The sequence below is a fragment of the Anarhichas minor genome, unplaced genomic scaffold, assembly GCF_050575085.1.
Source record: "Anarhichas minor isolate MPS153535 unplaced genomic scaffold, ASM5057508v1 ptg000024l, whole genome shotgun sequence".
Classification (NCBI taxonomy): domain Eukaryota; kingdom Metazoa; phylum Chordata; class Actinopteri; order Perciformes; family Anarhichadidae; genus Anarhichas; species Anarhichas minor.
In genome coordinates this window covers 18,185,012-18,197,810 of record NW_027466470.1, presented here as the reverse complement: position 1 = coordinate 18,197,810, position 12,799 = coordinate 18,185,012, and the positions used below count along the sequence as shown (strand labels likewise).

Here is a 12,799-nt window from a genome sequence, read left to right as displayed (position 1 = left end):
AGAATTTGGGGGCGATTCACAAGGAGTGGACTGCGGCTGGAGTCAGTGCTTCAAGAGCCCCCCCCCACACACAGACGTATCCAGGACATGGGCTACAACTGTCGCATTCCTTGTCAAGCCACTCCTGAACCAGACACGTCAGAAGCGTCTTACCTGGGCTAAGGAGAAAAAGGACTGTTGCTCAGTGGTCCAAAGTCGTCTTTTCAGATGAAAGTAAATTTTGCATTTCATTTGGAAATCAAGGTCCCAGAGTCTGGAGGAAGGGTGGTGAGGCACACAATCCAAGTTACTTGAAGTTTCCAGTCAGTGATGATTTGGGGAGCCATGTCATCTGTTGGTCCACTATTTTAAGTCCAAAGTCAGCGTAGCCATCTACCAGGACATTTTAGAGCACTTCATGCTTCCCTCTGCTGACAAGCTTTATGAAGATGCAGATTTCATTTTCCAGCAGGACTTGGCACCTGCTACACTGCCAAAAGTACCAATAACTGGTTTAATGACCACAGTATCACTGTGCTTGATTGGCCAGCAAACTCTCCTGACCTAAACCCAACAATGCAGACGAGCTGAAGGCCGCTATCAAAGCAACCTGGGCTTCCATAACAGCAGCGCCACAGGCTCATCACCTCCATTGATGCAAAAGGAGCCCCGACCAAGTATTGAGTGCATACGTACACTAACATTTCTGTATTAAAATCGTGTTTGAATTAGTTTTATGTAATGTTCTCATTAGCTGTAAGCCATAATCAAAAGACAACGTTTGAAATATATCACCCTGTGTCTGATGAATCTATGAGTTTCACTTTTTGAATTACTGAAATAAATGAACTTAGATATTCTGATTCGTTGCGATGCACTTTATGATCGTTACCAAGAGTTGTGATGACAGCAACAAAACCTCAATAGATCTCCGCAGGAATTTAGTTTATTCATAAGAGACCTGCTAAAAGAAGCAGAGATCATTCACTGTATATGAAGTTGCTGACCAGATGTGCATTTCAAGCAGTTTCACCAAGAACAAGCTTTTTTACCCAATTACACACAAGCTTAATAATGGGAGCCCTTTCAAGTAGATAGTTACATCTTTAATGACTTCATTGTGATCTGAACTGTAAAGAGACAGGCATCAAGCTTTTAGAAGCTTACAAGACCCAAGAATAAAAATCCAATTCAGATTGAAGGCGCCAGTGTGCAGGATGGATCCGTTCCTGTTGGAGAACAAAAAGAAAAAAGGTTAAGTAGTTGTTGAGGATTAATAGAATATATAGCGCAATGTAAAATTACCTTGAAAATACTTCAGGAATTCACATCAGTGATGGTAAGTGGCCCAAGGACAGCATTTTGTACCACACCGTGCTTCCCTGTTTAAAAAAAAAAAAGAAAAGTTTAAGTACAAATCAGAGCAGACACGTTAATATAGCAGAAGTCACGCAGATACCTGATGCTGTACTCCTGATCCTCCTGGACTTGCAGTCAGATTCACAGCAGTCACAGAGATTGCTGTATGCAGAGTTGTCCAGCAGCTCCCAGCTGAGATCGTGAGGATTGGAGAGTCAGAAAGTTATTCTCAAGCAGTCCATCATACAAGTCTGATTGAACCCAGAAAACATTGTGAATAGTTAAGTGACATTTTTACCCATGCTCTTTGACATAGTGGCAGGCCTTCTTGGTGTTGTCCATACCGTTGGGATCCCAAGCCACAAGTTTACAGTGGATAAACACCTGTTGAGTGGTGAGGTTGCGAGGCACAGTTAGCATCCAGCTTTCACAATAAAGCCCTGAATCTAAAAAATCAACATCATAGTTACCCGTTCGCCGAGACCAAACCTAAAGGCTTGAAGGGATAGATGGATCTCAGATGATTTTTGCCTTTGTTCGAATTTAGAGCTCGATACCAGACTGTCCACAAGACATCTGTGTGGTTGAGAACGGAAGTGTGTTACATCTTATATCTGGACAACAAAAAAGCGGTGACACAAGATTACCCCTTATTGGCGATTATCGGATACAAAGTGCTCTCAGGCTGCAGCTCCGCTGTGGTAGCCGCTACGCATTCCTCAAGAAGCAGCAGCAAGGGCTGATGGGTCATCTGAGACACGCTAGCCATGATTGGGATAAAGGAGCCCAGAGGAAAGGTAGAGGATTCAGCAGGGCCTGAGAAGTCAGCTACAGGAGTAAATAGGAGAGGAGTCATTACGTTACAAGAGTCACCGTGAGAGCCGACATTTCCAGTGATGTCATGCTTTACACCCACCATTCATGAGTCCAATGTGGAACACTAGAGCTCCTAGACCGTATGTACTGAACACTGCCTCATAAATCAGAGGGTACCAGTTATTAGGCCTGCAACACAAAACAAAAGCAATTGAGTAAAGCAACTGCTGCCATTTTACCAAACACTCTACTGTTGTAGTATGAACACCCACCTCTCATATGCACAGGCAACGGGGTAAGTGAAGTCAGGAGAGGAACTATAGGTCAGATCATTGGTGTACATCAAGTGATCCCCAGTTACCTACGAGAGAGACAAATGTCACCAAGCTGCAGGAAATACACTGGACTCAGTTTGCAGGTAAATATATATGTTTTACTCACAATTCTCCTGAAGTTACAATCATTGACATCCACGCTGAAAACAGCCTCGGTGGCCGAGATGCTGGTGGGGAAGCAGTTACCCAGACGGAAGAGCGAGAAATCAGCCTGGGATCTGCTCTCCGTCCACACCAGCGTCACAAAATCTGGGCCGCACTTCAGCTTCATGTCTGGAAGAAGACACAACACAAAGAACTCAAGTTGCTACTCAAACAGCTTTTGTTAATGATAATCACATACCTTCGTCCACCATTTTGCTACAATATTACCTGCATATACCGACATGGCAACAGCCAGGCTCAAAAGCAGTGCACGTTGCCAAAAGAAAGCCATCATGACTGGATGCCTGCCTCTGACACTGGAGGTTTTTAAGTCCTTGTTACCGGGGCACTTTTCATTAAGAAACCCTCTTTCACCTGGTGTGTGTCAACAGCCTCAGGTGCAGAGGCCATCACACTGATTGCAGCTTGGAAAGCAGATCATGACACAGACCCGTTTCATTTTGACGGGGTAAAGCTTGATCAGCTGCACGTTAGCAGGTGTCACGATTTGTGGAAATATTTTATTTTTACACATAAAAAGAGACAATATGAGGTGACGCATTTCATACATTTAAATATGTATCACGGCCATGAAGGGAGGTAGCCAAATAACCTGAAACAATTTATTTACCACCATCCCTGCAACCATGCTGCAGGTGGCATGCACTGTTAACAGTGAGAACTAGTATATAGCAGAGTTGAAAACAAATAGATCTGCACACCAAGTAGCTCCCATTAAAGGAATTTCAATCTATATTGTAAGAAAATCCCTGCATGCAGGCGAGCATGCTAGCAGATGCACACTTGGTGATTGTAGCCGAGTAGCCAGCCTGTAATTAAAGCCTCAGCAACAGCCAGAGTAAGAAAACCCCTGCAGGCTAAACTGGCCAAAATCTAGTTATTTTTAATAAGAATTAATAAAAAGAAATCAGACCGACAATTATATAGAGTTGGATCACTTTGTTTTGTATATATAATCTGTGGCAATGCAGCCTTACTGTATTATATCAGATGTCATAATAGTTAAAGAGCTTGAGGAAAAATAGGAGGTATCCTGTCAGGATAGCCATTTCCCAAATCAGGGGCTAGATCCTCTAAATCTCATGGCCTATAAAGATGGATCTGAAGACCACATTATATCTATATATCAAATTTAAAAGCCAATTCGAAGTTAGTTGCCTCGAAACAGCCAAACAATTGTTCGATAGTGATAATCAAGGAGACGTTATGAGTTTACAGGATGACATTTAACACATTGACATCAGGACCTAGTGTTGCATGTTTAAGCTTATGTGACTTTTATATTAAGTCTGGATACCTATATTTTATTTCCCTGGAGTGGTGATGACACAGCCAAAAAACAACAATAGTTTGAGGAGTTTACACTTGGTTTATTTGTATACAGAGTTTAAGCTGGATGTACAACATTTGACAATTCCAACAATCTGCAAACAGTTCAAGTTGAGATCATGTAAAGCTGATGTCACGTTAGTTAGGAGGCTGAGGTCATCTGCTTCAGTCGAGCACGATCATGGAGTCTCCGTCAGCTTAGACTGGGCCTCCTGTTGAGAACAAGTTGAGAGCTTTGGTCCGGTTTAAAGTGAGTTTAACCAAACCTCCAGTTTCAGAACAAAGACCATGAACCTGAGAGTAAGCTGCAGGAACAGACACGTTGTTGGCCTTCGAGTCAGACGGATCCACTATGATCAGGGGTCCCAACACAGAATGGTGACTAAAGCCGTTAGTTTCTGAGAGGAAACAATAAAATAAAGATTATGACTTCATTGAGAAAAAAAAAAAAAAAAAAAAAAAAAAGATGAAAACACCCATGTTAGCAGAGAAGTAATACTCCATTCAAGTCCTCTTTTGGTGCGGGGCTTGCAGGTTGAGTCACAGCAGCTACAGACAGAGCTCTTAGAGGAGTCATCGAGTAGTTCCCAGCTGGAAAAGGAGCAATTGTAGAGAGGCATTGCATCACCATGTTAATACAATTTTGTAAAGCACAAAAGCCATTACATTGACTTTTTGGTCAAATAAAAATACAAGTCATTAACAGGTCATGTTAATTTTAACTGGCATTTCTTTTAATTAAGGAAACCTTGTGCAAGAAGTTAGAATAGAAATATTTGTAGACTGAAATATTTACAATTATTTGACAATCTACGATAGGTAGTTGTTTTTTTAGAGATACGTTTATTTAACTTTTTAGTTGCATTGTTTGATGTTCATGTAAGATAAGCCAACCTCCTCCTGGCTCAAGATGCATACTTGGCGCGCATGACATCCTTGGTATAGTCTTTGAACTCTCAGCAAGAAAGCAAATAAACAGGTTTTCCAAATTTCTAACTGTTCTCAGTCATTACCTCTCACTTTCCTTCTTGTAATGGCAGGCTTTCTTGCCATCATCAAGAACTTCGGGATCCCATGCAATCAGTTTACAATGAATGTACACCTGAGGAGCACATGACAGTCAAAAACTAAACATGACATGACAAAACTAAATAAAAATCATTTAATATTCCTTATGGCAGTTCCCCCTCTCACCTCATTTCCAAACCGTAACTGGAAGGCCTGCAGGAGAAGGGTGAGAGCAGACGACTGGTAGCGAGGGAGGAACTTGGAGTTTCCCCTCTTGCTATCTAGAAGACACCTGAAGAAATTAAAGTGTCGCTGATTAGCAATAAGACTTCACATCTGGAAAATAGTCAATAGAAAGACAAATCAGTGCATGAACACCCACCCATAATTGCTTATGATGGGGTAAACCTGGCTACCAGACAGCAGCTCTGGTGTAGTGGTCGCCACGCATTCCTCCATGAGCAGCAACAAGGGTTGATGGGACTTCTGCTCCACTGCCGCCCATATTGGCATGAAGGAGCCCAGGGTGAAAACATTGGTCTTTGATATATGTGTTAATTGATCTGTAGTGAAAAAATAAAAATGCTTAGAGTGTCCCCTTGAGTAAGCCCATGTTGCATTTGGTAGTGCAAGAACTCACCATTGAGCAGCGCCATGTGGAACACTAGACTGCCTCGGCCTTCAGAAACACCTGCACCAGGGTTCAGGAAAGGTGGAACCCATCCTGCGGGTCTGAAATATAACGGGAGCATTTTCTCAGCTCACATTTCAGCTTTAAGAGTGGAATTTTGATTCTTGAAAAATACCTCCTACCTTTTATAAACACACTCGATGGGATACACATAGGCAGCCGGTTTTGACCTTGGTTGTGGCCGGTAAGTCAGCTCATTTCTATAGAAGAGATTTTTTCCTTTCATCTGTAGAAAAACAGCTTGTTGAGATACTCGAGAGGCTGAGAGGAATTTTAGTTGAATGGACCTTTTGCATTACCTGTCTTTTGAATTTGCAGTCAGCAAAACCGTAGTTGAACTCTGCTTCGCCCTCTCCGCTGGGCAGGACATTGAAACCAGAGGCCATGCAGGTTCCAAGGAAGAGACGCGCTGCATACGGCACCAGCTCCGCGTTGATCTTCCATGTGATTTTTATCGAGTCTTTCGCACAGACAACTTTGATCTCTGCAAACAAACCACTTATGGTTCCAGTTTCAGTACACAAACAACTTACAGAAGGTTGAAACATTACCGCATGCAACAAATACCTGCATTGGCAACAGTTGTTGCAAAAACTGCCAAGATGATCACACCTAGGTAGAGATGAGTCCCCATGACTGAATGATACAAAGCTCAGTGGAACTGACACTATTTGTAGTCTCCCTGTCCAATTAGCTGAATGATTAACATGTGTGAGAGCAGGGCGACTCTACAATTTATTTTGTAGAGTATTCATTTAGACAATTCCTAAATGCAGAGGTGGAACTTGATCAACTATTTTACCCAAGCAATTCAAAATAATATGTATTTATGCACTCCTTTTAGTTTACGCCTCCACTTTGAGAGGCAAATTGTCATTTATTTGTATTTTATTTCTGTTCACTCTACTGTATTTGTTTTGACTAGTGTTGGTGCACTGTGTTTTATCAAGTCCAAAGTCAGCGCAGCCGTCTACCAGGACATTTTAGAGCACTTCATGCTTCCCTCTGCTGACAAGCTTTATGGAAATGCTGATTTCATTTTCCAGCAGGACTTGGCACCTGCCCACACTGCCAAAAGTACCAATACCTGGTTTAATGACCACAGTATCACTGTGCTTGATTGGCCAGCAAACTCTCCTGACCTAAACCCAACAATGCAGACGAGCTTATTATATCTGAGGGTAAATGAGACTGTTGCGCCTCAGATTAACAATTCAGGAGCTCCCTTTAATTGTACGGTCAAAATGTAAAGTTTATTGGCAGCCTCGAAACAGTCAACCAATTGTTGGATACTAGCGATAAGGAGACGTTATGAGGTCACAGGATGACATTTACCACATGGACATCAGGTCATAGTGTTACAAGTTTAAGCTTATGTGACTTATTTTAAGTCTGGATACCTACAGGTGCATCTCAACGAATTAGAATATCATCAAAAAGTTAATTTATTTCAGTTCACATATATAGATTCATTACACACAGGGTGATGTATTTCAAGCATTTATTTCTTTTAATTTTGATGATTATGGGTTACAGCTAATGAAAACCCAAAATTCAGTATCTTAGAAAAGTAGAATATTGTGAATAAGTTCAATATTGTGACTCATGGTGTCTCTAATCAGCCAATGAACTCAAAACACCTGCAAAGGTTTCCTGAGCCTTTAAATGGTCCGTCTGGTTCAGAGGCGACACAATCATGGGGAAGACTGCTGACTGGACAGTTGATTTGGGGAGCCATGTCATCTGTTGGTCCACTGTTTTAAATCCAAAGTCAGCGTAGCCGTCTACCAGGACATTTTAGAGCACTTCATGCTTCCCTCTGCTGACAATGGAGATGCTGATTTCATTTTCCAGCAGGACTTGGCACCTGCTACACGCCCAAAGTACCTGGTTTAATGACCACAGTATCACTGTGCTGGATTGGCCAACAAACTCTCCTGACCTAAACCCAACAATGCAGACGAGCTGAAGGCCGCTATCAAAGCAACCTGGGCTTCCATAACAGCAGTGCCACAGGCTCATCACCTCCATTGATGCAAAAGGAGCCCCGACCAAGTATTGAGTGCATACGTACACTAACATTTCTGTATTAAAATCTTGTTTGAAGTAGTTTTATGCAATATTCAAATTTTCATTAGCTGTAAGCCATAATCAAAAGAGAACACTTGAAATATATCACCCTGCATCTAATGAATCTATGAGTTTCACTTTTTGAATTTCTGAAATAAAACTTCGAGGATATTCTGATTCATTGAGATGCACCTGTATATTTTATGATCATTCCCAACAGTTGTGATGACACAGCAACAAAACCTCAATAGATCTCAGCAAGAATTTAGTTTATTCGTAAGAGACCTGCTAAAAGAAGCAGAGATCATTCACTGTATATGAAGTTGCTGACCAGATGTGCATTTCAAGCAGTTTCACCAAGAACAAGATGCTTTTTTTTTTACCCAATTACACACTCAAGCTTAATAATGGGAGCCCTTTCAAGTAGATAGTTACATCTTTAATGCTTCATTACAATCTGAACTGCAAAGAGACAGGCATCAAGCTTTTACAATCTTACAAAACACAAGAATAAAAATCCAATTCAGATTGAAGGAGCCAGTGTGCAGGATGGATCCGTTCCTGTTGGAGAACAAAGAAAAAGGGTTAAGCAGTTGTTAAGGATAAATAGAATATACAACGCAATGTAAAATTACCTTGAAAATACTTCAGGAATTCACATCAGTGATGGTAAGTGGCCCAAGGACAGCATTTTGTACCACACCATGCTTCCCTGTTTTAAAAAAAAAGAAAAGTTTAAGTACAAATCAAAGCAGACACGTTAATATAGCAGAAGTCACGCAGATACCTGATGCTGTACTCCTGATCCTCCTGGACTTGCAGTCAGATTCACAGCAGTCACAGAGATTGCTGTATGCAGAGTTGTCCAGCAGCTCCCAGCTGAGATCGTGAGGATTGAAGGAGAGTCAGAAAGTTATTCTCAAGCAGTCCATCATACAAGTCTGATTGAACCCAGAAAACATTGTGAATAGTTAAGTGACATTTTTACCCATGCTCTTTGACATAGTGGCAGGCCTTCTTGGTGTTGTCCATACCGTTGGGATCCCAAGCCACAAGTTTACAGTGGATAAACACCTGTTGAGTGGTGAGGTTGCGAGGCACAGTTAGCTTCCAGCTTTCACAATAAAGCCCTGAATCTAAAAATCAACATTATAGTTACCCGTTCGCCGAGACCAAACCTAAAGGCTTGAAGGGATAGATGGATCTCAGATGATTTTTGCCTTTGTTCGAATTTAGAGCTCGATACCAGACTGTCCACAAGACATCTGTGTGGTTGAGAACGGAAAAGAGTGTTACATCTTATATCTGGACAACAACAAAAAAGCGGTGACACAAGATTACCCCTTATTGGCGATTATCGGGTACAAAGTGCTCTCAGGCTGCAGCTCCGCTGTGGTAGCCGCTACGCATTCCTCAAGAAGCAGCAGCAAGGGCTGATGGGTCATCTGAGACACGCTAGCCATGATTGGGATAAAGGAGCCCAGAGGAAAGGTAGAGGATTCAGCAGGGCCTGAGAAGTCAGCTACAGGAGTAAATAGGAGAGGAGTCATTACGTTACAAGAGTCACCGTGAGAGCCGACATTTCCAGTGATGTCATGCTTTACACCCACCATTCATGAGTCCAATGTGGAACACTAGAGCTCCTAGACCGTATGTACTGAACACTGGCTCATAAATCAGAGGGTACCAGTTATTAGGCCTGCAACACAACAAAAGCAATTGAGTAAAGCAACTGCTGCCATTTTACCAAACACTCTACTGTTGTAGTATGAACACCCACCTCTCATATGCACAGGCAACGGGGTAAGTGAAGTCAGGAGAGGAACTATAGGTCAGATCATTGGTGTACATCAAGTGATCCCCAGTTACCTACGAGAGAGACAAATGTCACCAAGCTGCAGGAAATACACTGGACTCAGTTTGCAGGTAAATATATATGTTTTACGCACAATTCTCCTGAAGTTACAATCGTTGACATCCACGCTGAAAACAGCCTCGGTGGCCGAGATGCTGGTGGGGAAGCAGTTACCCAGACGGAAGAGTGAGAAATCAGCCTGGGATCTGCTCTCCGTCCACACCAGCGTCACAAAATCTGGGCCGCACTTCAGCTTCATGTCTGGAAGAAGACACAACACAAAGAACTCAAGCTTCTACTCAAACAGCTTTTGTTAATGATAATCACATACCTTCGTCCACCATTTTGCTACAGTATTACCTGCATATACCGACATGGCAGCGGCCAGGCTCAAAAGCAGTGCACGTTGCCAAAAGAAAGCCATCATGACTGGATGCCTGCCTCTGACACTGTGGAGGTTTTTAAGTCCTTGTTACCGGGGCACTTTTCATTAAGAAACCCTCTTTCACCTGGTGTGTGTCAACAGCCTCAGGTGCAGAGGCCATCACGCTGATTGCAGCTTGGAAAGCAAGGCTGCGGTCGAATAGTCCTTTTTGCTCATAGGAAGGTTCCCAACTGAGTGAAATGACTCGGAAGTATCTAAGTGGCCGCCATGAAAAGAGCTGTTTGAATCCTCTAAATGCTAAGGAAAGGTGCTTCATTTAAACATTTAAAGTGACGCACCATTCGGCCGTCCATGAAAACAAACGATATGCTTATCTTACACAGGTTTAACAATTATACTCATACAGTCAAAAAGTAATGGGATTCATGTTGATGAATATGAATAGACAGTGACAATCCTTACGTTTAATTTCATATGTATTTATTTACTTCAAACATGTAACAAATAAATTTATTTTTTAAAGAATAAGAAATAAAATGGAAAGTACATTTTGTAAATTGTCAATGAACAAATTCACGTTCTCAATAACAAGAACCATCAGTAAAACACAAAACAAGCTAGGCCTATGATAGATTAGTAAACTGGTAAAAAGCACAATATAACCGAACCGTTGAATCTACATTATTGCAGAAAGGAAATATTGATATTGAACAGTTTCATTGATATTGCACGAGTAAATTGTCAGTTTCTACTGAAACAGTGTTGATTGTAAAGTGTGACAGCAGCAGGAAGGAAGGAGCTCCGGTTTCTCTCCTTCACACACCACGAGTGAATCAGCCTCTCAGAAAAGACGTTCTTTATATAGCCTGCATGCAGTACAGTAACAGATTTCATGGGGACATGTTTTAGTTGCGCTTTTTGTAGTCCTTCTCCGTTGTAGTTTCACTATGGCAGATCTACGTCAGTGACAGGAAACACCACAGTTGTCTTTTCCTAACTCCTCATGAATTCTCCTTTACATTTTTCCTTAACCCCATGACGTTTCCATAGAGGTCCAGGAAAAGTGGTTAGGAATAGGCGTTAGGAGGTCATTTTTGGACTTTTTGACTGCAGCCGAACTTATGATACAGACCCGTCTCATTTTGATGGGGTAAAGCTTCATCAGCTGCACGTTAGCAGGTGTCACGTTTTGTGGAAATATTTTCTCTTTACACATAAATAAGACAATATGAGGCAACGCATTTCACACATACATTTAAATATGTATCACGGCCATGAAGCAAGGTAACCAAATAACCTGGAACAATTTTTCTTTACCACCATGCCTGCAACCATGCTGCTGGTGGCATGCACTGTAAACAGTGTGAGAACTAGTTTATCTAGCAGAGTTGAATAGAAATAGATCTGCACACTAAGTAGCTCCCATTAAAATAATTCCAATGTCTATTCTCTCTGTTGATTTTATATGTAGGGCCAGTGTTTTAAAGGGCATAATGGGTTTTTTGAGGGCACAGCATTAGGCCTCAGCGCTCAGCTGAGTTCAGAGGTCTCCCAGTCGCATAGGAGCCGCAGCGCCTGTGTACTCGAGCACGCCACAGTCATGTCAGTGCCCACCTGCGGTGAAAGTTGTGCTGCAGCAGCTTCAAGAGGATACAAGGAAGTGCTTTGCGATCACCTCAAGTTCGAAGAGGCCCTCCTGATAGCGGACTTATACAGCAACTCCCTGTACCCCTACTCGGACACCATATCCTCGCTGATCAAACACTACGGTCAGCCTCACCAGCTGTCACTACAGCAAATCGCAGAGTTAATGGAGGAGCCCACCATTTGAGCAGAGGACACCGCGGGATTCAGGAGGTTCGCTCTGAGAGTCAAGGCCAAAGGATGCTACATGGCTCAGCAATGACGTTCAAGATCTTCCCAGATGGTCAGCTAACAAAGACATTGACCATTGAGAGGGCCTTCACTGCAGGTGAGCTAGCTTAACACTCTTATCCAGTGAAGGGACTTCAGCGTAGATATAAGCACCTCAAGAGGATCTCCCTGCAGCCCATCATTAACGCCCAGCCGCTCCTCCTGACAGGCTCAGACTGTCTACACCTCGTTACGCCTATTGAGCCTGTTTGTCTCGGCCCGCCAGTGAAGACCAGGCTCGGCTGGACACTGCAGGAGCCAGTTAAGTCTCTCCAACAGTGTAGCCGCCAACAGGAGTACCTTATCCTGGCCACCACCTCCCCGGCTACTGAACTCTTCAATCAGGTCGAGAAACTCTGGCAACTGGACACCTTACCATACAGAAGCGAGAAGCTGGTTAAGAGGTCCCGGAGAGTTGAAGAGGCCATGAACCGTCTCCACGACATTTACCACATGGACATCAGGTCATAGTGTTGCATGTTTAAGCTTATGTGACTTTTATTTTAAGTCTGGATACAGGTGCATCTCATAGAATATCATCAAAAAGTTAATTTATTTCAGTAATTCAATTCAAAAAGTGAAACTCATATTATATAGATTCATTACACACAGGGTAATATATTTCAAGTGTTTATTTCTTTTAATTTTGATGATTATGGGTTACAGCTAATGAACACCCACAATTCAGTATCTTAGAAAAGTAGAATATTGTGAATAAGTTCAATATTGTGACATGGTGTCACACTCTAATCAGCAAATGAACTCAAAACACCTGCAAAGGTTTCCTGAGCCTTTAAATGGTCTGTCTGGTTCAGTAGGCTACACAATCATGGGGAAGACTGCTGACAAGACAGTTGTCCAGAAGACAGTCATTGACACCCTCCACAAGGAGG

General features: G+C 42.4%; 3 protein-coding genes across 3 annotated transcripts; all 3 read right to left on the bottom strand.

Moving 5' to 3' along the window:
- Positions 1–893: 893 nt before the first annotated feature.
- On the bottom strand, positions 894–2,958 carry LOC142956452 (zona pellucida sperm-binding protein 3-like). Its single transcript, XM_076098058.1, has 9 exons — positions 2,862–2,958; positions 2,596–2,762; positions 2,427–2,515; positions 2,255–2,343; positions 1,986–2,166; positions 1,809–1,914; positions 1,637–1,722; positions 1,439–1,530; positions 894–1,361 (listed from the first exon to the last, which is right to left on the bottom strand). Exons 1-9 carry the CDS (start codon positions 2,926–2,928, stop codon positions 1,297–1,299), a joined length of 942 nt encoding a protein of 313 aa, XP_075954173.1. The 5' UTR covers positions 2,929–2,958; the 3' UTR covers positions 894–1,296.
- Positions 2,959–4,178: 1,220 nt separating this feature from the next.
- On the bottom strand, positions 4,179–6,316 carry LOC142956451 (zona pellucida sperm-binding protein 3-like). Its single transcript, XM_076098057.1, has 9 exons — positions 6,250–6,316; positions 5,982–6,166; positions 5,805–5,908; positions 5,632–5,723; positions 5,374–5,554; positions 5,178–5,283; positions 4,997–5,085; positions 4,483–4,574; positions 4,179–4,381 (listed from the first exon to the last, which is right to left on the bottom strand). The coding sequence occupies exons 1-9, from the start codon at positions 6,314–6,316 to the stop codon at positions 4,182–4,184; spliced, it is 1,116 nt and encodes a 371-aa protein (XP_075954172.1). The 3' UTR covers positions 4,179–4,181.
- Positions 6,317–7,899: 1,583 nt separating this feature from the next.
- Positions 7,900–10,058, bottom strand: LOC142956593 (zona pellucida sperm-binding protein 3-like). Its single transcript, XM_076098251.1, has 9 exons — positions 9,968–10,058; positions 9,702–9,868; positions 9,533–9,621; positions 9,363–9,451; positions 9,094–9,274; positions 8,912–9,017; positions 8,741–8,826; positions 8,540–8,631; positions 7,900–8,464 (listed from the first exon to the last, which is right to left on the bottom strand). Exons 1-9 carry the CDS (start codon positions 10,032–10,034, stop codon positions 8,400–8,402), a joined length of 942 nt encoding a protein of 313 aa, XP_075954366.1. The 5' UTR covers positions 10,035–10,058; the 3' UTR covers positions 7,900–8,399.
- Positions 10,059–12,799: the final 2,741 nt, after the last annotated feature.